The sequence below is a fragment of the Anas platyrhynchos genome, chromosome 12 (genome assembly GCF_047663525.1).
Source record: "Anas platyrhynchos isolate ZD024472 breed Pekin duck chromosome 12, IASCAAS_PekinDuck_T2T, whole genome shotgun sequence".
In the NCBI taxonomy this organism is placed as follows: Eukaryota; Metazoa; Chordata; class Aves; order Anseriformes; family Anatidae; genus Anas; species Anas platyrhynchos.
This window is the reverse complement of record NC_092598.1, coordinates 17,305,286-17,329,899: the sequence shown is the minus strand read 5'-3', so window position 1 is coordinate 17,329,899 and position 24,614 is coordinate 17,305,286. Positions and strand designations below refer to the sequence as shown.

Below are 24,614 nucleotides of genomic sequence, written 5' to 3'. Positions count from 1 at the left end.
AGACCTTTCAGTTTCAGTCTCTGGAGGCTACAGACCTCAAAGTCATCACTAACTCATGTTAAGGCAGTCACCTTTGGAATCTCTGAGAAATTTTGTTCTGGAGCAGGACTGGTTGGTTGAATCAGCTTGTGTTGCTGAAACTATGTTGTGAGTTTCAAGCTCTCTTGGCAGGTGCTAAAAGTCCTCACCAATCTTTAACTTTGAGATTTATAAAAACGGGTCAAAAATGTGGTCTGCTGCTCTGGAGACCATACTGTTTCATTAGTAAATGCATGAAATGGGCAGTTCACATGGGAAAACACAAGATTTGTTGTTTTGAATATAAGAAGCACTGGTTTCATTGTAGGTATTCTGCGTGAAGGAAAGCTGCATGGATAGCATTTGTAAGCTTGAAACAGTGAGCACAAAACTGTGCATCTTCCAAGGAATGATTCTTCCAGTGAATATGATCATGAGTGAATTTAATTCAAATGTCAGTTCATTCTGATGGTGCATTCTGACTCTTTCTCAGATAACAGTAATCTGTATAGAATCAAAAACACCTTGTAGATATATTTAAGTTAACAAAAATTGTACTATTTTACAAGAGGAACACAGCATTAAGATCATGTGTGAGTGTGACTTCTAGGTATGGACCAAATTCAAGGCTGGTGTTAACCGGATGCTAATTTGGTTCAGCCCAGTGAAGGTAATGGCAACAGAAGCTGCCCTGGGGTGTCTCTGTTTATGCATCTCCACCCTCCCCTAGGCTACATCCCTGGTTTAATCCCTCCCCTATCCAGCCTAGAAACACATCTCTTTTTCTTATTTAAGATTCTGTAGGCCCTTCATATTTAATATTACTATAAAGGAAGAAACGGAGCCCCAGGAGAAAGATCAGAGTTTCTGTTCTGTTGAGGCATCAGAGTCATTCTTCCCTTAATGAAGAGGAACAGCAGGATGGATAAAAATCAATGACTTAAAAATAAATTGGATTTTTAATTTAGGCTTAAAAAAATCTTTCTTGAGTAAGACCATTTAAAATTAAGTTTTAAACCTATATTAAGTCCAATTTATTCTGATGTATTTAATCATTCAATGTTTAAAGAAAAAAATCAAAAAATGTGGTTTGCTGTCAGTTTTCACATCGGACCAGTGAATCACTCTTTGTTAATGGTGCAGAGAAAATAGTTCTATAGTTTCCATTTATTCTCTTAATTTTGTTTGGTGACTAAAGTCAACATAAAGAAAATCTGGAGATGTTTGTCTTTACTGTGTATCCTTCAGTTAATTTCCTAAAAGACAAGATTTTTTCTTTAGAATAAAATATATCCATTTTGTCATATCTGGCACTCAGAGCACTAAAAAAAGCAGGTTGCCTGCTTTTCTTCTATCACCTCTGGTTAAAAATGAGGTGTAAGATAAGACCTAGTAGTTTTAAAACCTTGAATGACATGATAGCCAGAAACCATTGTGAGATGCTTTAATAAGCATTTCTTTACTGATTAAAATAATTAGTTTTAAATGTCAAATGCATTTGGATAACTTTACGTTTTCCCCTTGAGAACACCTACAGTAATTTGTATTTATTCTAACTACCGATACACGTTTCTGCAGTTTTTTTTTACATTCTGTGATTGCTTTAATAAATGCTTATCCTTGGAAAACTACATATGCAGACAGAAGATGGCTATAGTTGCTCATAAATTACCATATTTTAATAGGTACCAGCCTGAGATAGTCATCTTCTCTTTAGGAAAATAACTGAAGTATCGATGTAAAACAAAGCAAAAATAAGTCAGTTTTCTGCTTGCTGACTTAAAGGTTGTGATTCTCTATCAGGCTGCGTTTGTTCTGAGCCTTCAGAGAACTGAAATAAAACTCAACCCACAGGTCTAGCTCAACAGGGTTTAATACGCAATCGATTAAGCATATGTGATAGCACAGGTTATCCATGTGAAAAATCACAGTTCTACTGCCTTTTGGCATGTCCACGTCAGCCTGAAAAAGAAGAGTACGTTCTCTAGAGGCCTGTCGTGGAGGAGGTGGTGAAAGATGTGTGTGTGATACTGTTGGGAGAAGGCTATGCAAGGAATGAGCATATTTTTGAGTTTGCACAACTGTTTGGTTTTGCTGCTTAATTCAATGAACTGAGACTGCCTGTTCTACCTCAGCAAGATACCGAACTATTTGCACTTGACCATTATCTGGGTTGGAGGAAACACACATGAGCAGCCCCCACTGATGAGATACTGGTCTGCAAATCTGCAGAAGCAAACTAGAAACAGCAACTGGCAGAGAAATTCACCCAGGTTGAACAGCTCTTCATGGCATGAATTAAAATCCTGCCTCTTGTTTGGGAATGGTTTTGACACACACGTACTGCACTTGATACATTGGGTTTATTCCAGTTGCTTTCAGTGTGAGGAAATGGAAACATATCCGTGGTTTTAGGGCCTGAGGATGTGCTAACCGTCCTCAGGCCTCACTGGAATTGAGGGTCTTTGCTCTAGCAAGCAAAATTCACTTTGAAGCTGAAGAGAGTTTTGTTCTGGCAGAGCCTGAAAAAAGTAATGTAAGCTGTCATTCAGCATTGAAGGGTAAAGGCCTAATCTGGGTTTGGATTCTGATTTTAACAGCCATTATCTTTTCAGCATATGTGACATGGGGAACAGGGGAGAAAGCAAATAGTATTTCACAAAGCACTGAAGCTCTGAGTTTTCACATGCAATTTAAGGATACAGTTGTTTCAGGATTTACCCCAATACAGGTTATTTGTGGGAGTAATAATTCTACTTACTCATCATCATCCTGTTTTGTTTCTTCTGTAAAAGGTTTTTTCCCCTCTTCCCTGACTCCCATCCCCCTGTTGTCTTTGTGCCTAGTATTTTTCCACACTTTATTTCCTAAAAGACTAGCAGGTCTGACGATGCATTGTGATTTCTTTTCTACAGGGCTTTATGAAGGAAGCTGGAGGCAGTTCTCATTAGTCTCACTGACATCTTTTATCACTTATCAGAGGAACAAGCAAACGGAGAGCAATTCCTTTGATCATGGCAAAAGTAGAAAGAGTATTAAAAACCCTATGAAGATTCACTAAGTAGAAAGAGGAAAAGACAGTCTGTGGCATGTTTCAAAGAAGTAACATGGTTTAAAGTTGCCAGATTTGCTTGTATATATTAAAGAATTGTTAATGATGTTACATTTTACATGCATCCTAGGTTTTTTGATTTGTTTTTTTCTTTTTTTGAAAAAACAGGCAAAGGAGTTCTTAGGTAGAATAGATGGGTTAGATCAATTAGGAAGTATCTCTAAAATGTGAGCTGTATCAGAAAAGAATTATATGATTCAATGAAAATTGTTGAAAATAAAAATAAGGATGTAACAGTGGAACAATAGATTGGAGGAAAAAAAAGAAAAAAAACTACCCTGCTCTCATGGGAGAACATTGAAAAATCTTAAGAATTCTTTTTCTTTTGGAGGCATTTTGTGGTGAATCAATGTGTTTGTGAAGACTGCATATAGGAACTGCAATGCTTGCAATTATCCATGTACACCTGACTGCCTAACTCTGACCTCAGAGTGCCATTACTTCTTCATTCTATGGAAAATATGATTTTTCTCAGTGGTTCTGAGTATTGATTCACCTAGTGTGTTGCCCTCATCGTGTCCCTTGCATTATTACCAACAGGGCAGGGAGAAAAGAGAATACTCTCCTACCCACAGCTATTGAGTGTTCTGTAGTCTAGGTCTACTAATGCTTTTCTGTATGGCTGGAGCTCAGTTATCCACTGCTTATAAACCCCTTTGTGATTTTTGCATGTGATCAGCTCCTATCTCAAAGTATCAGATTTGAGTTGCACTTGAAAGCCCTTATCTTAAACTGTAAAAGTACAGAGACCACAATTATTTAGCCATTTTCTTCTAGCACAGACTCTGTGCTATCCTGTCCCTGCACTGTTTTTTGCTACAATAGTTGATTTTTAACTATGTTGTATTTGATTTGAATACGATGCAATGTAGTACACTTCTAGAGCACCTTCCATGCACACATCCCCAGAGCATTTTCTGATCAAGCTAAAATTAGCTCTGAACTACATACAAATTCCTAAAAGATTCATTTTAATAAATGGTAAATAGAAGGTAGAAATATATGCATTCAGTTCAAAGTTAAAGCAGGCAGAGGGACACCAGAGTAACAGAGAAAGATCTAATTCAGTATTTTCCTTTATAGCAAGCTTGGAGTGTGATGCTCCAGGTAATGACGTACTGTTGTAACAATGCTGACCAGAATGAACTGTGTGGCTGCTGCAAATAACCTGGAGGTGGCAGGTGAAGTAATACATGGCTGGGTTATCAGATCCCCGTGTATCTACACGTTGTTCTAATGTTTGCTGCTTCTGGTAAGCAAACAAGAAAGCCACACAATTTCTCATGATATCTGGCCTCAGTCACAGTCATGCACTAGGAAGACAGGAGGAAGAATAAATAAATAGTTTTGAGGGACCTGAATTGTGGATTTTTTTTTTAATTTTTACTTGCCAGAGTAAGGGGCTTGGAGATGAAGCAAACGCTGGCTGGTTTCTCAGGATTTTAAAAAAAAAAAAAAAAAAAAGGACTTGCCAGAAGTCAGGAGGGACAGGCTGATTCAGGGTGATGTGTTTGATGTGTTCAGCAGGAAGGAGGCTAAAAAAAATTAGGTCCTTCCTCAGATCTAGTGATCTTAATGAAAAACAAAACCCAACACCTTAACAACAGACTAGTATATAGCCTTTTACATTGTTATAAGGCTTTCTTTTAATCCTTTTCTTCTAAATTAAAAAAAAAGTCGTAGGTAGCAGTTTGATCACCACCATCTCTCCTCTATGGAAGTGAACTGTAGGGCCTGACAACGCATTCAGCTTGCTAAGGAAATTAGGAGAGGATGTTGCTTTGACCAGACCTTAGAGGTCTGAGCTAGTCAGGAGGGAACTGAAGGTAGTTCAGTGCTCTTACTGATGGTTGAGCATGTGTGTAAGGTCTGCTGGTACCAAAGTGGATAATCAGGCTGGTGGAAGTCCCAACCCCAGGGCTTGCCTTGGCTGTTTCCAGAGCAGCAAGACAAAGCCCGTCAGATATGTGGCAATCTTGAATCATAGCAGTCAGGGCGGATGGCTGAAGGTCATCTACATCAGGTAGGAAGGGCTTAAATAGCAGTGGACAAAAGGAAATTTTATAACCACACGGTTAGGAAAGACAGTGCTTGAAGTCTGGTGTTTGTAACAACAACAAAATCTGGAGAGAAAAGTCAGATTTGTAAGTACAACTGTGCAAGGAGACATAAGCGCCTGTAACCGTTGCTAATAGATTATGCAAGTAAGACGTGTTTTCTGTGGTTCTGCAGAGATGTGTCTTCTAATACTTAACATCCTCAGCGTGTAACCGAAAATTTACTGCAGGGTGCTACTCAGCTGTACTGCAAGGACAGCAAGGATGCATGTCTGAAAACTTGATCCTAGGCTGAGATTTTTAGCTCTCTAAGGCTATGTGCTTTTCCAAAATTAAGAATTACACTGAACTATGAAGACAAAATGTGGAGAAGGGTGTACATTCAGGCTGCAGTGTTCTGTGAATAAATCCCATCTGTGTCTAAGGAAAGACCAACAATATTAGGAAGTTAGGGGCATCTCAGGAGCCTGCGCTGCTGCAGCCAATCCCTGACAGTGTTCTGAATTAATTTTCAAATGTAGCAACAGGGAGGTGAGAGATGGTTTCTCAAGTGCTTTGTTTCCAATTTGGAGGCTCTTCCATAGCTAGCAAATCCAGACACAGTTTTGTTCCAAATATAATTGCAGTGTGTGAGGCAGAGAGAAGGTCTATTAAGCCGCGTGGTGACATTGTGAATGCGATGCAGAATAGCAGCTATAAATACATCCAGCAGAAAGATTGGACCTCTGGACTGATGTACAGACAATCTGCTGAGCTCTTCCATGTGCTTCCTCTGGCAGTGGTTAGCTGTATAATTGTTCTTTGTCTCGGCATTCTACTTGTTTGGGTTTTTACTGTGTTTGCTGCTCCCTCATCTTCTTTATTGTTAGTGTCAATGGCATGCTCACAGGGTGGGAGAAATAGGGAGAACATGCTGAGATCAGATAAAAGGGTCTCACTTGCACTGGCTTCATTATCTGCCTCTTAACTTAGGCATTGAAGGGTCTGGGGAGGCAGCAGCAGATGAAGGCTGTTTGAGAGCGCATCGTCTTCCCAAAGGGAAATGAATTACTTCCCTATACAAGAGATTTATATGGCAAATTAGGTCAGTTATCATTAAGCTACCTCACAGCAGGCAAATCATAATTTTAAATACATTTAAAATACAATATTTAAAATACATTCTGAAGATACGGTAAAAATGAAGCTTCTTACAGTTGCTATGTGGACCAGTCAGATGAACATATTAATCAAGGAACAATTCAGTAGGGCTCGCTACTGCTTGTGAAGTCTGTATAATTTACACTGCTGTTTGTTTACTTGTAACCAAGTAGCCTCACTGCTATCTTCTCAAGATAAAAAAGAAATGTTAAGTGCATAAACCAAACCCCCTTCGTTTTCCTGTCACTCTTTCTGGAAAAAAGGTTTTACCTTAAAAATTGTCATGATCCTTTGTTCTCCAGAAGAGATAAAAAGAAACTTATGCCCTTCCGTTCCCAGAGTTTGCCAGCATCAGCCCTAAGAATGCAGCCATCTGTTATGCAACTGAGCTCTGCTGTCCTTGCCCACCCATTTGTTTGCTTCTTCCCAGATTTCTTTTTTCTCTTCATGATTCCCCAATAACACACTCTTCTTTCTTGCTGTGCCTTCTTTGAGCCTCTTCTTTTGATCATCACAATTTAGTTGCATGGCAGACTTCATAATCTCACGGGCACCAGACCCCTCTGCCAAGGTTTATGCAGATTTAAAGCTTGGATTAATCTGGCCTGGTATTTATAAAATGTTCTGAACATGGCAAGCACTATAAAAGCACTGTATATTATTACTGAGCTCATGGAAGTCCCCTGCTGCTAACTCAGCACACACTAAACTGTCATTCTGGAGGTGAGGTGCAGGGACAGAAACAACCAAATCCACGTCTCATCTTTGGAGATTGCATCTTTTTTCTCTCTTCGCTCTCTCCTTTCTCTTTCTTCTTTTTCTTCCACAATTTCTGGAAGAAACTGAATGGGAAGGGGGGAGACCGCCTTCAAAGTTTTCACCTCCTAAGAGTATTCTTTCAAAGATTTTGGCATAGTAATCCTTGCTTTTCACTGCTGCTGGACTGCCCAGCTCCCTCAAGCTGTTTCCTAAGCACTTTTGAAAGCTGGCAGCCTCTGCAGAAGCCTTTTAGAGGAAAAAAGTTTTGATGCAGGGGAGACTGCTTTCAGACTCTGGTCTGCAGCTCGCATGCAGTGGGGGGAGAAGGTAGGTTCCAAATCCAGGCTATCCCAGCAACTTGAAAAAATTATGAACACAACTCAGGGAACTGAGGGCCTCTGTTAGCCAGACTTATTGTGTTTTTCAGGAGCTACTTCCCAAATATTTTTGTTATTTAAAGCATAGTTAAAGACATGACTGGTGACTGCAATCCAAGTTTAGCCATCGTGTCTTCCTTCACCTTCTGCATTATCAATGAGGGGGAAAAGCTCAAAATGAAATGGTGTGTATTCATAGTGTTCGGGAAATATTTATGCCTTTATGGAAATAAATTAATGATGCTTTAAAATATTTGATAGTAGTCAGATGAAAATGTGATCAGCTCTCATTTTCCCACTGGGAGCGCAGCTATCTGAAATGGAGTCAATAAACTTTCCCCGGTACTGTTCAGAGGGCATTATGGGTTCATTTATTTTTACTTCCCTCCCCCCATTATTTGATAGTTCTTTTAAGAGTTGCAAGTTTTACTTAGTTCCTTTTGATCAGAAGGAAAAGGTACTGTAGGAACTGAGGCGCTGCAGTGGCTCTGCCTTTGAACTCACCAGGTCTAAAAGCCTGCAAGAACATTTTCTCTTTCAGCTTTCTAGCCAGCTCATAGAACTGGCTGATAAAGGGGTATGTTAAATTGTCCTGAAGGACAGCTAGAAAGCTAGGTGCTACAGTCTGAACTCACAATGGAATTCACACACACACACGTATGTATTTAGTTTAATCGTATTAACATTTAAATGTTAGACTTCAGAGGTTTTTTTTTTTTTTTTTAATTTTCAAATAGTTCAACCTTTTTGTTTAAAACTAAAAGTTTATTCTCTTAAGCTTGAGGTTCTGTGCTCCTGCAAATGCTACAGCTCCATCTAGTGACCCTGCAGCCAGCTGTCAGGGAGGAGGCAACTCTTTCAGAGATTCTAAAAATTAAGAAAAAGGTTAGGATTTAAATTTTGCATTTTCAGTAAAATTATTTAGGATTGCCTTTCAGGTGTCATAGTTTGAGTCTACTCTAACAGTGTCCAGAATGAAAAAATAATATTCAGATGGCACTAGTTCAGAAAGATTAGTTGGTAGAGAGATAACATTTTGTCCATCAGTTTATTTTTCATTATTTTTTTTTCCTTGCCTGAATAGTCACAGTTTTACAGATGTATTACTAATAAAAGAAGGTAGTATATATAAAGCTACATATGTGTATGTATATAACCACATGGTCCTTGTGAAAATAGCTTTTATATAAGTTTCTTGAAACGTTTGGGAAGTATTACGCATCAAAACACCCAAATCTATCTGCTCCATTCACGCATTGATTCATCTGTCCATCCATCCATCCACCATGTACATGGATTGTGCACGTTTATACAGACATTAGAACTTATAATGTAATTGAGAGCAGAATAATTTAAGTTCAGAGAATCACAGAATTTCTAGATTGGAAGAGACCTCAAGATCAAGCCCAACCTCTGACCTAACACTAACAGTCCCCACTAAACCATATCCCTAAGCTCTACATCTAAACGTCTTTTGAAGACTTCCAGGGATGGTGACTCCACCACCTCCCTGGGCAGCCTGTTCCAATGCCTAACAACCCTTTCAGTAAAGAAGCTCTTCCTAACATCTAACCTAAAACTCCCCTGGCGCAACTTTAGCCCATTCCCCCTCGTCCTGTCACCAGGCACGTGGCAGAACAGGCCAACCCCCACCTCACTACAGCCTCCTTTAAGGTATCTGTAGAGAGCAATAAGGTCGCCCCTGAGCCTCCTTTTCTGCAGGCTGAACAAGCCCAGCTCCTTCAGCCGCTCCTCCTAGGACTTGTTCTCCAGACCCCTCACCAGCTTCGTCGCCCTTCTCTGGACCCGCTCAAGCACCTCCATGTCCTTCTTGTAGCGAGGGGCCCAAAACTGAACACAGAACTCAAGGTGTGGCCTCACCAGAGACGAGTACAGGGGGAACTTCAGTGTAGAAGAGGAAATTTCAGTGTAGTTACACTGAAATTTTAGTGGGGAATTTCAGTGTAGTTACTCTCTCACTGCTCTGACATGAAATTAGTGCCTTGTGTATCCGTATATACAGCAAATACAAAGTGTGATGAGCATATGTTGTAATATGATCTTAATGCAAACAGGTTGGTTCTTTGGGATTCTCACCTCATTCAGATGGGAGTTGACATTCGGTATTTTATACCATTACAACTGTGTTTAGGTTTTCAACACGTCTTGCTCCCACCTTTGATCTCATCAGAAAATAAACATTCTTGATTTGACTTGCTCAGCAGCTGTCTGAGCACAAAACCTTTCTAGATTGTGTCCTGAACTGGACTCCCATGCTGCTTGTATATATCTGTTGAATCCAATAATATATTTAGCCTTATTAAGATTCAGGAAAGCAAATATTATCCTCCAGTGATGCAGCAGATAACAGCAGTTAATAACAAGTATGTGATAAAGATCACAGGATTCCCTGTAAACAAGATGCTGCATTGCACAGAGAGCATCTTGTCTGCATATGTTTCATAAGTAACTAGGCATCCTCATGGGCTTCTTTAGTTATTTTAGAAAGTTGTGTAAACAGCATTATCTACTTAATGTCCCAAATGATATAATAATTGATATGGAAATGGGGCAAAGCTCAATAGATTGTAGTACAACTCTCCATGGACTCTTGGAGATGATCTGCCCAGATTTTATTTAAATTTTCTTCTAGCTTGTGTGTATGCAGCCTGTGGTTTGTTAAACATGCTAGGCAGATGTTGGTTGGACAACATTTTCTTTTTCTTTTTTTTTTTTTTTGTTTTGTTTTTTGACCTTTTCTTTTGGAAAAAAAAAATATTTAAATTTATACTTGCATGTTATCTTCTGTATGCTTCAGAGCTAAGTGTCAACGAGAAGAGTAAGATTGCATGGGAAAGCTCGGATGTATTGTGTGCTGTTTGTGTATGCTGAATGTTGAGGAAAGTGGATAATATTGGATTGTTAATATCTATGGTACTCTGTAGTGCCTGTCTGGTTCTTCTAGCTTAGAGTACAGGAGCAGGGGAAAGAAATAATGCAGTTCTAAGAATTGCTTAAAACTGGAAAATGCATTTGAATATATTTTTCTGTTCCTCCTCATGAAAAATGATATTTTTTTTTTTTAGAAATTTTTAATATATTCTAAAAGCCTCTTATACAAGGCTTTCTTTCTTGGTATTTTCATGAAAAATAGCAGATCAAATATTTTCTGTATTCACTTATTACTTCTTCAAATGTATATGACAGGTTTATTCAAGTATTTTTCCTTCCACAGACATCGTGCACAACTGTCTCATGTATCTGATATCAGGCAAAAATAAAGCTTTGTTGTGGTTGACCATGCAAGATGAACTTAATAACATAGAACTGTGGTGTGTCTCTATTTTGCAAAGCTGTAAAGCCAGCGATGCTTAACTATCTCTCCAAACAATCTAGACCACTGTATGAGACTTTGAGAAATTTACTTTTCTCATTTGTACCGGCATTTCCCAAGCTGTAAAATGGTAATGATGATATATTGGAATATACTGATAAAATAGAGCTAAAGCATAGCTTTATAGAAGAGGGCACCTGCTTTCCTGGCTACATGTTTTTAATTGTGGAAGACTGTCACATGTACATGCAGAGGGAACCTGGTCCTTTCAGGCTGTCATTCCAAGTAGAAGATAGAAGGGTCAGTATGGGAGCAGAGGTGCCATTACCATTACTTAAGTGAAAACAAAACAACCAAAAAAAAAAAAAGAAGGAGAAATTGACTTTTTGAAATGTAAGTAAATGAAAACCGAATTCTTTCGGCACGTCTGACCAGTTTCTGAGTGTACGTAGCTCTGAAATCAGAACCGTTTGATTCCTTGTGGACCTGATGAGGCAGAATCTCCTCACTGTGGTAAATAGAGGCTTTTGTACCTTCTCTAATGTATAAGGAAAGTAATGTCTGATTCTAAAATAAGACAGTATTAGTAAGAAACTATGCAATCAACAATAATCATCCAGGTTTGACAATTTACTGCCTCTTAAATTCTCTTCTGTTCCAAGAATATCTTCAAGAAATGAAATGTCTTGTATAAATCAAAACTGCCTCCATCTTAATGCGTGTTTCTAAGCTAAACATTAGTCTTAACTTATTTGGTCAAGTTTCACAGCTTCTTTATTCAGTGACCACTGAAAACCTGGTTGAGGAAACTTTAGCGGGGAAGTACTGAATGAGGAAATAGAGGTTAAGTTACTTGAGCAAAGTTCAAAAGAAGTCTGTGGAATCCAGGCCCCTTGGGTTCCTGTTCGCTGCCATCGCCATACTAACTTTCCTTTCTGAGGAAGTCTCAGTGCAGATGAAATTGCAATCAGGCCTTTAAGCAAGGTGTGTTCTTCTTGGGTTGCTCTGAAGGTGGATTCTGAGGAATGATAAAAAGCTGAGTGTGGCTAAGGGGTTGCCCCAGATGCACTGAAAGGGCTCTGCATCAAAAAAGTTCAGTATAGGGAAACTATACAACAGGCGCATTGCTCTTTCTTTGCGCCATTCTTGTATTTTTTTTGTTCATTATCCCTACAATACAAAGAGGAGAATAACATCTGTCTTTAGGTGGATAGGGACAAAGCGACTTGTTCTAGGAGCATTTTGCTGATATAACTCTGCTAATATATTATATGGAAAAGCATTCTCAGAAGGAATTTGGCTTTTACCACCAAAATAGTTTTTTTTTTTTGGCAAAGTTTATTTTAGTGCCTTTTAGATGATGTAAAATTTTCTCTTTGCCAAATCGCACCACCTCCATATTCTTAATGTGTACTGCCATGCCAACAAAAATTGGTCAGCTTTGGATCACTTAATCCTTCAGAGATGGAAAGTTGCAGCATCACCACAAGTAAAGGTTAAGGAAGATCTCTCTGATGTGCTGCTTTCCTGGTACTTGTCTTTGCTAGCCAGCATATACTTATGGACCCACTAATCTTGTAGTCAGCTGTAGGACAAGGGTCTGTGGACACAATTAGCTATTTACACAGTCTCACAGGAACCTGAGGAGAATCCAAGGCAGCTGTGCCTGGGATGTTGCACACAATGAGGGGAGGGAACAAAAGGGGGAAAATTGTTTCCCTATTGTTCTGGTCTTTCACCACAAACTACTGTGGAAGTGGAGCAGCGTCATGGCCATGCTTCCTTTCTGCCTTAACTCCAAGCTGCCTGAGCATGGTGCAGGCTGCAGGCATGCTTCTTTTGTCACTGCTTTGTCAATGATTGAGATGTGATCCTAGAAGAAAGTGTTACCGTTGGTCCATTTTGACTGTCCTGCAATATGGTGTGCTGTGGGAAGATTAGTCCTTAAGTCTCCTAATTACTCTTAATTCTCTTACTTTTAATATTACTAGAAAAAAATAAAATTATATGTCAAATATTATAATCCACATATTTTGAGTTTAATGCCTAGCTGTTAATACCTACTTAAAATATTAACTTTCCACTCTAGACCCTGCTATGATTCTGTATTTTTTCCAAGCCATTCACCTTGTAACAATGCACAGTAATGTTTTTCAGGTTGAACGCATTTTCAAACGGCTGATTCTTTTATATGTCTGGGAGGCAATTTAATACAGCTATTCTTAATTCATAAACAATGCAGCTGTGGTGCATGTAGTATTTCTAGCTGGAGCACAGGCCTTGAAATACTCAGTGGACTACATTCTGCAGAAAATAATGACCCATGCTAGCATGACCTGTTAATTACAATATTTCTAACAATTAATTTACCAGATTATTACCAGCATATGGGAAAAGTTTTGAGAATGACAGAAGCAGGTAAACACAGGCTTTTCCATTTGTTAGGAAGCTTTCACAAGAGTGTTAGGGCCAAGCTAAGTGTAGTATTCATATATGTGGATTGGGTTCATCAAAGAATTAGATGTGATATTGAAGAGCCACCAAAATGATAGTTGTATGGTGTACCAGGCTGTAAAACTAAGGCAAAGTCCAATTTACATAAACCTCTGAAAGACAACAGAGAAGCATGTGCTTAGGATAGATTGCTCATTAATCATGTGTCCCACAGCTTGATAATCAGAATTAAATGCTACCATTATATTAGCCAGATGTTCTCCTCAGCAGCACCCTTCAGTGGTTCCTTTCCACTGTCTATGCATGGCATGTGGTATGAATTTTTTACTCAGATCAGAGCTATTCTTAAAAATTGCCTCAGACAAGAATATGCCTTCAATGCAAGTCATAAAACTGTGTCAGCTACAAAAGGAAAATGAAGCATATTCTCTCACCTCTGATGGCATGACCATCACTTGTATTTTTTTTTTTTTTTTTTTACTCCTACCAAAGTTGGTTGCATACCTTCCCCCAGTTCCTCCCCCCAAAGAAGGTGACTTCAGTAGGAACAGGACCAACCTCAGCATTCTCAGAAATCGCAAAATGTTGTTTGACTGGGCTTCAGCTGGAAGAGTAAAAAACAACATTTGGTGTCTGAAAATGTGTCCTTTACATATTTTTCTTCTTGAAAGGAAGTAATTTCCCCAAGAGCAAGCAATGCCTCTGATTCTGCAGATTCTTAAGTGCTTTATTCATTGCATTTTCCTATTCTAGCTATCCATGCATACAAAGTGGGCTATGTTCAAAATATTGTCAAAATAAGCAAATTATAAATGACTTTTAGTTACAAATTTCTTTCCAGAAGTCTTAAGCTTAGGTGCTTCTCAGATCTGTAGAGTAAATATAACATTTTCAAACGTATGCTAATGTTGACATATATATATTTGTTCTACTAGTTTAAAGTTATGTTACCCTAACAGGTAATTTCCAGTTATTACTCTTTCAAGTTACTGTGTTCAGGAAAAAGAGCAGGCAGCTTTGCTATTTAATTAAATTATGTCTTGTATTCATTGTACATACTCCCGAACTGCAAGTTCTTTCAGGGTAAAAACTCGTACGGGATCTTTTTTTGCCTTCCATTCTTCCAGTTTCTCTTGCAAAGACAAAAAATCCTTTCCAAGTTCATATGCCAAAGTTATCATTGCTTCTAACAGGGGAATATAATACTTGTGACTGTTATGTACCTGAAGGCGTGATAGAGCTTTTTCTCCATATTCAAAGGCACTTGCTGGGTTGTCCAGGTCCTTGTGGCACACCACAATAGCACAGAGAGTAGGGACAATTGAGACAGGGTTGCCTCTCGTCAGCCTCTCCTGCAGACCAATGACTTCTAAAAGGATTTCCAAAGCTTTGGTGTAGTGGCCACCTCGCAGGCAGCCGTATGCTTCCTGAAGCTCTGGCTTTGTTAAAAAGTCAATAAATTTTTTTGATCTTCGGATATATTTCATAGAATAAAGACGCCTCAGGTAGTCCTTAAAGGCTAGTTTTCTCTCATTGATTATTTCTTCTGTGAAGTTCCCTGTTAAGGCTTTTTTGGGAAAGGTCACATCTTCCAATTCTTCACTAAAGTCCTCCAGAAGATTTCTGTGCAGTTTCTCAAAATCTGAATAACGCCGTTCAATTACAGACTTGTTGCTGTCAAAGCTTCCTGTCTGCAAAATTATGATTTTATACATCTAAACACAACAAAAAAGAAAAACAAAAATGAGAAGGACCATCCTAGCCCCAGTGCAGCCACGTTTTGGGTCTGTTACTGCTTTGAGGAGATTGTGATTGTATATTCCACCAGCTGAAACCTTCCTTCACCACTTTCATGCATATAATCCTGTATATTCTTTGGGATTGTTGTGCAGTTTCTAAATTAATCACTGGCTAGGATTACAGAGTATGCTCAGTGTAGGGCTGATCTTTGAGATCTGTAGCCATCAAAGCAACAATTCCCCCCTCCAGCTGTTTTGGACTTTGGCACCATACTTAGCCTTTGCATGTAAATGAGTTGTAGATAAACAAAGTACTAATGGATCCCATCCTGCAAAGTGCTGACAATGGTGAACTAGCAGACTGAAGCACATAAAATCACTTACAGAGCATTTCTGTAGCTATGCTTGCTTCTAATAGCCATGGCTGCTGCAATCAATCATCGTCAGTGAACTGAATGGATATCCCAGACTTAATATTGAACTTAATGTATTTTCCATTGGTGGTAATACACAGAAATTATGTTTGTATCAGACATTTCTAGGATTTGGGGGCCTTATTAATGCTGTGAAAGAAGAGGGAATATTTGGCAGTAACATTTGGTGTATGCAAAAATAAGATGGAGCAAATCCAAAGTCTCATTTCCCCTTTAAATCATTGTCCTGTTCAAATCCTGTTCAAACTTTCTTGGCATATATAAATACTGCAAAAAGGTGACATTTCTACAAAAATCTGTGTTTGTTAGACAAAATCCTTCATTAACAGCAATGCTGTCCCACATTAACAGTTCTCAAAAGTCCATCTTCCTCAGCTCTTTTCTGGCCTCGAAAAGAAAATGACTATAATAAATGTGATATTAGCAAAATAGCTGCAAAATAAACTTGAGAGCTGTGTTGTACAGATACAGTCTCCTTTGGGCCTGATCCAAGCACCATAATGTTGAAGAAGGGCCAAATACCTAATATGAATAAACCAGTGGAGCTCCACTGCTTTGCTGTGTCATTCTGCACCAGCTAAGGGCATGGACTGTTGACCTTGCTGGCTTTTGGATGTTCACATTCAACTTCCCACTGAATTATACAAGAGCTGGAGCAGTTTTACACACACCAATTGTTTTCTGTGCTGGTATAGAAGGGTGCAAACTAGTACTAGCACTAGTGTCATTCTGATGCTCTTCCTTGATTTTCCTTACAGAGAAATTCTCTGTATTAATCTTCATAAATGATCTTTACAGGCATTTCTTGAAAGGTTTCTAAATTTGATCTGACTCCTCTGATCTCTTTTCATTTCTAAGCACTGTGACGTTTTGCTATATTTTGCCGTGATCCCTGCTGAAAAGTGTATATACTCTTGATGCATATCCAAAGCAATCGTAAGTTATCATTTTATAAAGGGCAGCTAAGTGAATAATTTACATGTACTTCTTGTGTGAGTGTAGTGTGCATGAGAAAGAGAAGAAATACCATTTAATTAAACTGTCATTCAAATTGGCTCAATTTTGTTGTAATGTAAATTATTTTGCCTAGGCTTGTGACTTAACAACTAGGTTTAACTACTTGCACTTACGCCAACTGATAACCTGGTCCTCATACAGCTGTACTAAAATATTTTTTAATTATTCAATAACTTGGATACTCTTGAGGGTGTGTAAGACAGTAGCATCAAAATAGGTGTGTATAATGTGCAACAAAATATTTGGACAATCTCTAGAACCTGCTTTAAATTCTACCGAGCTGCACCACCCAGGATCAGTGTCACCAGTATGACTGTTAGCATTTTTCATCTGCAGATCTCAGAGATTGTTGCAAATGAGGAAAACAACCCTATCTGAATTTCACTGACAAGCATTGAAGAAGACTTGCTCTAGATCAGTCCTCCAGAAGTCCAAGAGCAAAATCAGAAATAATAATAATAAAAAACCCCTAAGTCTCAGTGCTGTGAGAAAAGGTATGAAAATCCAACCCATTCTCTTGTTCCTGTCCCTCATACTTATGCTTCACCTTAAAAATATGACAGAAATATTCCATCTAATGGAGCTCTAGGTAGGGAAGGGGAACAATCCCAGAAGAGATCTAGCTGGAGGATGTCTTAAATTTTGTCTACATCAAAGAATTTTGCACTTGTGCTAACATAAATCTCTGATGTGGAGGTTATATAAATACCATGCAGCTGTTACAGCAGTCTAGCTCAGTGCCAGTGTAACTGCATTGATATTTTTGTACTTGTGTGAATTTCTTTAATGTTGACAAGCCTCTGGGTGTAAAGGATACTCAAGCAACTAATTGACTTGATATTGCTTTCCCACTGCTGCAGGTTTTATGAACTGATTGTCAGAGGGTGATTTTTTTTGTCGTTTGTTTGTTTGTTTGTTTTTTTAGGGGCAGATACCACCAGCTATGCCCTTATGAACAGTGAGAACAGGCTCTACTCAGTATGATCACAGCTTGCAGAACCTGGCCATCAGTGAGGCCTTCATGCTGTGTGCTGTGTAGACCCCTGTAGAGTGAATAAAAATTAATGATCTTCTTACATATTAATTTTTTCACTTACCACATATTTAGATAAGTGGTGCTCTACAATTCTGGTTGATGGGATTTCAAACAGGAGTTTGACCTGTATGCACTGGCTTTTTTCATTCCTCCAGTATTCCTGAAGCTCCTTAGTGGTCATTGAAGAGTTGGGACTTAGGGATGCATTAGAATCTAAAACCAATATATAAAATATTTCAGATTATAACCTTTGTATTTGAAAAGAAGACTTCTACATGTTTATTGTGAAAGCAGAGCTTAGAATTTCTGTTGCCATAACAGCAAAACCTAAAGAATGATTCCACTGCTAATAAAGACTGCTCCAGGTTCTCTAAGGAAAGCTGTTGTGATCTGAAATTTGAAAGACACTACATTGGCTGCAGAATATAAATTTAACTTATTATGGAAAAATATTGACAAGAAGTATTGTATGTCTAGGATGTAGCCTCAGGTGCCATGCGGGCAGGAGGTAGGCCTCAGCATTCCAGCTGAGGCCCAGTAGGCCTAAAACCCTCTGACTCAGTGTTTTGAATCAAATGCTTCTCCAGCCTTCTTCCTTGCTCAGAGGATGAGATAATACAATGCAGATGCAAATTCAGACATATATTTAAATACTGACCATATTCAAATATCGGGACTGTGCAGTAACAGGTGAAAGCTGAGAAACATGAATGTCCTAACCTTAAAGAAGAAACTCAGATAACCAGCTTAGCTGAGGGAGGAATTGTCACATCCTCTTTTCTTTGGTAGCTGAAGTGATGCCACAGTGATATCTGTATGTGCACCTCCCTTCCTTCCTCCACGCACAGTCACATACACAGACACAAAATCCCCACCGTATATGCATATGTAAAAATGAAGCTTGGCTGGTTTGCTTACAGGGGAATTTGATGAAACTTTTCAGAAGGGTGATTTCTCTGCCTTTGAAATATAGCGACAACAGTTTTCGTCAAGTGGCATACAGCCTAACAAAGTGGGTAAAAGAAATGGAGTAGTGGGCACAGCAGTCTCAGTTTCCTATCAGTAATGTCTCCGTCAACACAGTCAGCTGAAGTCAGCCTGCAACATGCAGACAATGGAAGTGAATGGGAGGATAACTGCTTGATGCAGAAACAGGAATGTAAAAGCACTGTAGTACTCCATCAGTAGCCCCACTTTTACATGTTGTTAATTGTTTGGTCATACAGTTCTAAATATCAAGGCCTTCAGTGATTGGCTCAATCTCTGTAATAACGTTATTTCTTGAGAGAGAGGTGCTGTTTATGATAGCTTTGTAGGCTGAAAATCTTGATGAAATTGTATATATTATGAATTATATTTAACATTTTATTAAATAGTGTGACAGTAATCTTAGGGATAGTAGAAGTCCAATGCTGCCTCTTCGTTGGGCATGTGAGAAACTACTGCTTGAGATTAGTTTCAATCAAGTTCTTGGTGTCCTTGATGATACTGCCAAGAAATTCAGATTTTGTGATGTACAGAAAGAGTGCTCCCAAGACAGGCCATCTGATGAGCATTATTTTGGTCTCGGGTGTGTAAATTTATTCTGGAATAAATTTCAGGTACAAGAGATTTAGAAGGAAAACTGTGTGTGTGTGTATCAAGAAGTGCATCTGTTTTGCTATTGCTACAGTACTATTACAAGTTTAATCAAGGGTTATTTTCAGTGGAGTAGGCAATGTAAATTTGGACTATTGTAGTAAATAAAGTGAAGTTTTTATACAAGTGGTCAATAACTACATGAGAAATAAAATGAAAGGATAGCATCAACCTTGGAGATCATCTTTTTTTGGGTTTTCTTTGCTCACTTGACAAGAAATTTCAGCTTTAGGTTGATTTTGTTCTTCATCAGGAGAAGCAGTGGTAGAAAACATAGTAATCCTGCTCACAGCTTCCAACAGCCCCCTTTCTGCTGTGCAGTGTGTGTCTTCTTCCATTGTAAAGCTGTCACTGAAAGATTACAAAAAATAGGACATTTCTTAGTAGCATGCCTTTAGAGGTTCTAGTCTGGTTATCTTTTTCGTTGGCTTGCTCATCGCTTTCTGTGAACATGTGTGAGGGCACAGTAGTTTTATGAAAACTAAAGTAATAAATAGAAATATATACATAGTTACCACTGAAGAACTATTCTTATTAATATTACCACTGAAAGTACTTGGACATTTTTTGGCAGAGTAAAATCAAACATGAAAATCACGGTAAGTTATGTTAAATAGGATTAGGTGCATAGCTCCTTAGTTACCTATGAGAATTTTGCCATAAACTTCAGTGGGAGCTGATTTTTTCTCTTGAAATCTGATTTATTATATATATATCTTTTTTGCCCCACACCTCACAAGTACTAGTTCATGTGGACTCAAATCTGGGAGATTATCAGTATAACTAGCAGCCTGGCTCTCTTATACTGCTGGAAATTACCATTCTCAAGACTCCAGAACTTACCATCTGTTCTTAATTACTGTGTTGGCCTATAAGGCAAAACAAGGCGCTATCTGAAACAGCATAATATTTTTGTTTTATTTCACAGTTTCAAGTTCTCTCCAGAGAGACTTGTCACTGTACTGTGAGAGAAACAACTGAGTTTGACAATGGCTAGGTGGAAGGCAAACTGAGGTTTCTAATTATTATGCACAAGCAGTCTTCCTTTACTTCTTTTAGTCCATACACTGCACTTGTAGTAGATTTGTAAGTCTGTTCTGCTAGGACTGATATTTTGCCATGTGCTTATGAAATGCTTAAATCAATCTACTACTCCATAGACTGGATTGGCTATTCTGCCACATAAATGTCTCCTTAAGATATACGTTTTATGAAAAAAAAAAAAAAAATACTTCTAACGTCATTGCATTCTACCAGCAGTTTAGAAAGTTTTAAGAACATCCTAACCACTTTGCCAGGGTGCTGTGTTCAGTTAGTTACCATGAGAGGTGTTGCTTACAGTTTATCCAATGGGTGAAAATCCTACTCTAAAAAAGTTCAACTCTCCCTGCCCTAAATGTAGAAATAATGCCCAAGGAGAGGTTATTAAGTAATGAGGGGGTTTAGGACAGAGGTGTTACTACATATCATTTTGTCACCGCTTGTCTACCACACAGTTATGCAATGCCAGTTACAGAGGTGGGGAAACTCCTTTAGCACAGCTATTGATTTCTGGCAAACTACAAGGCTGTAAAAAGAAAAGCAATTACTTTCCTCACTGGAAATAATGGAAGTGCTTTCCTCTAACAGCAGCCTTTCCTTTGCCTGGCTTGGATAAACAAGAACATATACATCATCATCCTCATTATGAAGAGCATCATAGAAGCCCATAGTTTTGAACTTTGGACCAAGGAGTAAAAGTTTTCACCGTTCTTCTATTACTTTCCAAGATGTCCTTTCTGAACAGTGAGAGTGGCCGATTATTTCTATCTGCTTATCCCTTTTGATATTTGTGACAGTTTATCCCAAGACTGTAAACTTTCAAATATTTTTTTGAATGTAATCTCAAAATACCAGATTAAATGAGGCATCTGAAAATAGCCAAATTTAAATAAGGACGTTTTTCTTAGTTGTGAGTTGGCATAACCTAATAAGCAAAGTTGCATTTATATTCAATAAATGTATCTTTATATATCTATAAACTTTATATACATAAATATCTGTGTGTATGCATATATAAATATCACTTTAAAACATGATTTATCTGAGCAATACAACATACTTGCATATAGAGTGATGCAGAAGTGAATGGTGTAATATACAAGTCTTCACGTATCTGCATTGAAAATTATCCATGCTTCATAACACTTTACAGTGACTTTTAGTTGGGAAAGTTAAATTTTAACTAAGAGACTATTTATTTTTGCATATAAAAAAAGTCCAGAACAACATAAGGAAACCTGCGATAAATGACACAATTTTACTTTGGCCAGGCACTCCTGCTCTGTATCAGAGTAAATGTCACTCAGACTGAGTTATAAGTATCAGCAGAAGCCAAAGTGCACAGAAAACTCACCTGGGAACTGCCAAGGAGATTTTAGTTGTGGTGCGTGGGTAGTCTGTACGAAGTCATGAGCGGCCTGCTTTGCATTTTCAAAATGCAGAAAAATATGTCTGTGTGTGCTTCTAGCAGGCACATTCTGTGTTTTACAAAAAGGAAGGAAGAAGTCTTGATTAAATCAGACTTCCTCATCCAATTGGCTCACTGCTTCGGTGCTGACTGATTACACATGTAATTTCCTATCTGCTTCGAACAGCCTGGCTGCTGTCTGCAGACAAGATGCAGTGATGCAGCTCCAGCCACAAGGGCACTTTTGCAAACCCAAATGTCAGTATTACACACGCAAACACAAAGCGGGAGAGGAAAGAGCTCAACAGTAAATGCAATTACAAAATCAATGAAAACTTGTCCACGTGGATTTCTGACCATCCTCCCACCATTCCTCCCCCCCCCCAAAAAAAAAAGACCAAAGAAAAAAACAAACCCACACTTATCAAATAAGAGATGAGAAAAAGAGTCAAATATGTAAATGCACTTATGTGGAAAAATATGCCCTGTAGGACATCTTTAAAATACAACCATAGCATCCAATTCAGGAAAGAAAATGCAGATGGTACCACAATAAATAGCCTCGTTCTATGTAAAATTGCCCTTCTGACAGAAATCCTGATTCTGCACAGTGCTTAAACATACGATTAATTTCAAATATCTGCTTAATTGAAGTTCAAAAAGGAGCATTATCATATTTGACATGACGACTAAACTTGAAATGGACTTATGTGTGTGCCTAAAATTAATCCTGTACTTAAATTCTTTGTTGAGCTGAGGACAAAGTGAAGAAGAATGATGCATTAATCCACATGTCCATTGGCCCAGATGCTTCCTTTTGTGGTTCACTTCACTTTGGAAATTTGCTTTAAAACACCAGGATAGCTATTTCTGGGGTAAATAGTATGGACACTCTTTTTTAGTAATGTAATTTTCCTGGTTGCCAAAGCTCACTCACTGAAAAAAACCAGGACATTTTAATGCAGCACTAATGTGGGAGGCAAACGTCCAAAGGACCACATGGATCCTGCCCCACACATTCCTTTAGAACAACAATTTCAAATAATATAAAACCAGGGCCATAAACTGCCAATGCCTCTCTTCTGCTTTATTTTCAATGTAGAACAATGCCAACTTTAACTTGGACTCTGTCTAAATGTAGAAGTGTTGCCAAAATAGCTGTCAGAACGATGAAAAATCACTCCCATGCAGCTACAGCCATACTGGCAAGACCCCTAGCATAGATGCCGTTATATTGGCAGAGTCCTTTAGCCCATTTAGCATGTTCCATGCGGAAAGTGATTTAAGTTACACCAGAAAAGAAATCTGTGCTTGCCAATACAGCTCTAAGGTGTAGCTGTACCAGCCAACTCTTTCAAGTGTAGACAAGGCATGGGCTTCTGGCTCAAGTCTTATTCCTTTAAAGTTAGATTTATGGGTTTGGTTACAATTGTGAACAAAAACCAAGGGGGATTTCAGTGCATTTCACCCCTGCTGACAGTTCACAGATGTATTTGAGCTTTGAATTCTGAATCCGCTAATTTATGTGTTGCCAAAAAGCAATGTATTATTTTGTGATGCTTAGTGCTATTGTCCTGCTCTTGATAAAGCTGAAGGAAAAGAGGAAAGTGTATTTTTCAGTACATGATGAATGACCTCTGTGTTCAATTATTTCAGAATAAGCACCTTCTAGTCAAATTAACCTGGATGATTAAAAAAAAAAAAAAAAAAGTGAAATCTATTATGAACATGGCTGACTGATATGGAACAGTTTACAAATCGAGGGTGTTCTGTGGGAATTCTGTCTACCTCAGAAGAGCCAGCTGTGGCAGGTACAGGCAGATCCTGAACTGGTGGTAAGGGAACATCCTCAGGGCTACTGCTGGCCTCATGCTCGGGAGCTGTGATAGCCATTGCGGGCCTCCCTGGCTGCTCCTCCCCATCCTGCTCCCATCTGCTCAGGTTTTGTCCAGACAGCCCCAAGCCTTTACCTGGACCAACTGTTGTTAGTCTGGCAGTATTTTACTTTTCTTATGTCTACTTGATTAGCACCTAAAAAAAAAAACAAAAACAAAACAAAAAAATACAACATACAGTGGTGTTTGCTAGCAGAATGTATAATGAATATCTTTCTCTTCATATTTTTAGTTTCACTTCCAGCAGTCAAATACCGAGTAAAGGGTTAAGCAGCAGAAAAGGGGATTTTTCACAATGGCAGCATACTGTTCTGAGATGGGAAAGTGCACTTACACCATCATTTTATTTAACTATTCATAAAATGATGGCAAACGTTTATGAAAAAGCGTATTCTGTCACATTCAGTGATGGAAAAGGGGTTTTCATGCAGTGGCTTACTCAGAGTTTGTATTCTGTGCAGGCACTGACTTTGTCTGGTATACATAAAGAGCACAGCATTAAGACACATTTACCGAGCGATATGGAAAAAGAATGCTCTGCAGTAACACAGGAGCTAGGCAAGGTTAAAATCGTAACACTGCAGTGCATAAAAGTGGTTGTCATACGAGTTATGTCCTCCATACATATCTAAGATGGAAGGTCCCATTTTACGAAGAGTTCCCCGGAAGCTTATGTCTAAAACTTGCTAATTAGCCACCAGATGAGCAAGTCTTGTGGTGCCACATTAAGGATGCTTGTATCCCAAGACCAGCATTCATGCTTTTGATGGTTTAAGAACCAGAAGGGACGTCTACAGCAGTGTAAAACATCCTGCCTTGATTTGGGCAGTTAACGTTTTCCCAATGTGATAGACTACGCAAACCCAGACAGAAAAAACATTCAATCACAGAACACAAAGCTGGTATCAGCTTGGGAAATGATGCGATAAACCAAAGTTATGCCCAAGCTGCAGTTTACTGCCAGGTTTGTCCTGCTGTAATGGGTATAGCAGGCTCCTATTCAAGTAAGAGAATGTGGCTGTAGTCTTTCTGTTACAAAATCCTCTTCAGCTTCAGCCCTATGAAATACAGCTTCAGGCTCCCTCCTAGGGCCCGTACGGCTTTTCACTCTCAGGCTCCAACCTATGTAACTAATCCTTATTTATTTTACTAAAT

The 24,614-nt window shown here is 38.7% G+C and overlaps 1 protein-coding gene and 1 long non-coding RNA gene across 6 annotated transcripts in view; one reads left to right on the top strand and one right to left on the bottom strand.

The window, feature by feature from the left end:
• Positions 1-21,034, top strand: part of LOC110353083 (uncharacterized) — a 28,931-nt gene extending 7,897 nt beyond the window's left edge. For 2 of the 5 annotated variants that reach the window (XR_002403102.4, XR_002403099.4), the window contains exon 4: positions 20,745-21,034. This is a non-coding gene — a long non-coding RNA (uncharacterized lncRNA). Of the gene's footprint in view, positions 1-2,933; positions 3,195-20,744 lie in introns of those variants that run through there. The other 3 variants (XR_005268925.2, XR_005268923.2, XR_005268924.2) reach the window with 2 other exon arrangements.
• SNX20 (sorting nexin 20) lies at positions 10,220-21,650 on the bottom strand. The gene is made up of 4 exons (XM_005021572.6): positions 21,511-21,650; positions 19,288-19,466; positions 17,539-17,690; positions 10,220-14,966 (listed from the first exon to the last, which is right to left on the bottom strand). The coding sequence occupies exons 2-4, from the start codon at positions 19,451-19,453 to the stop codon at positions 14,298-14,300; spliced, it is 987 nt and encodes a 328-aa protein (XP_005021629.1). The 5' UTR covers positions 19,454-19,466; positions 21,511-21,650; the 3' UTR covers positions 10,220-14,297.
• Between the last annotated feature and the right edge of the window lie 2,964 nt (positions 21,651-24,614).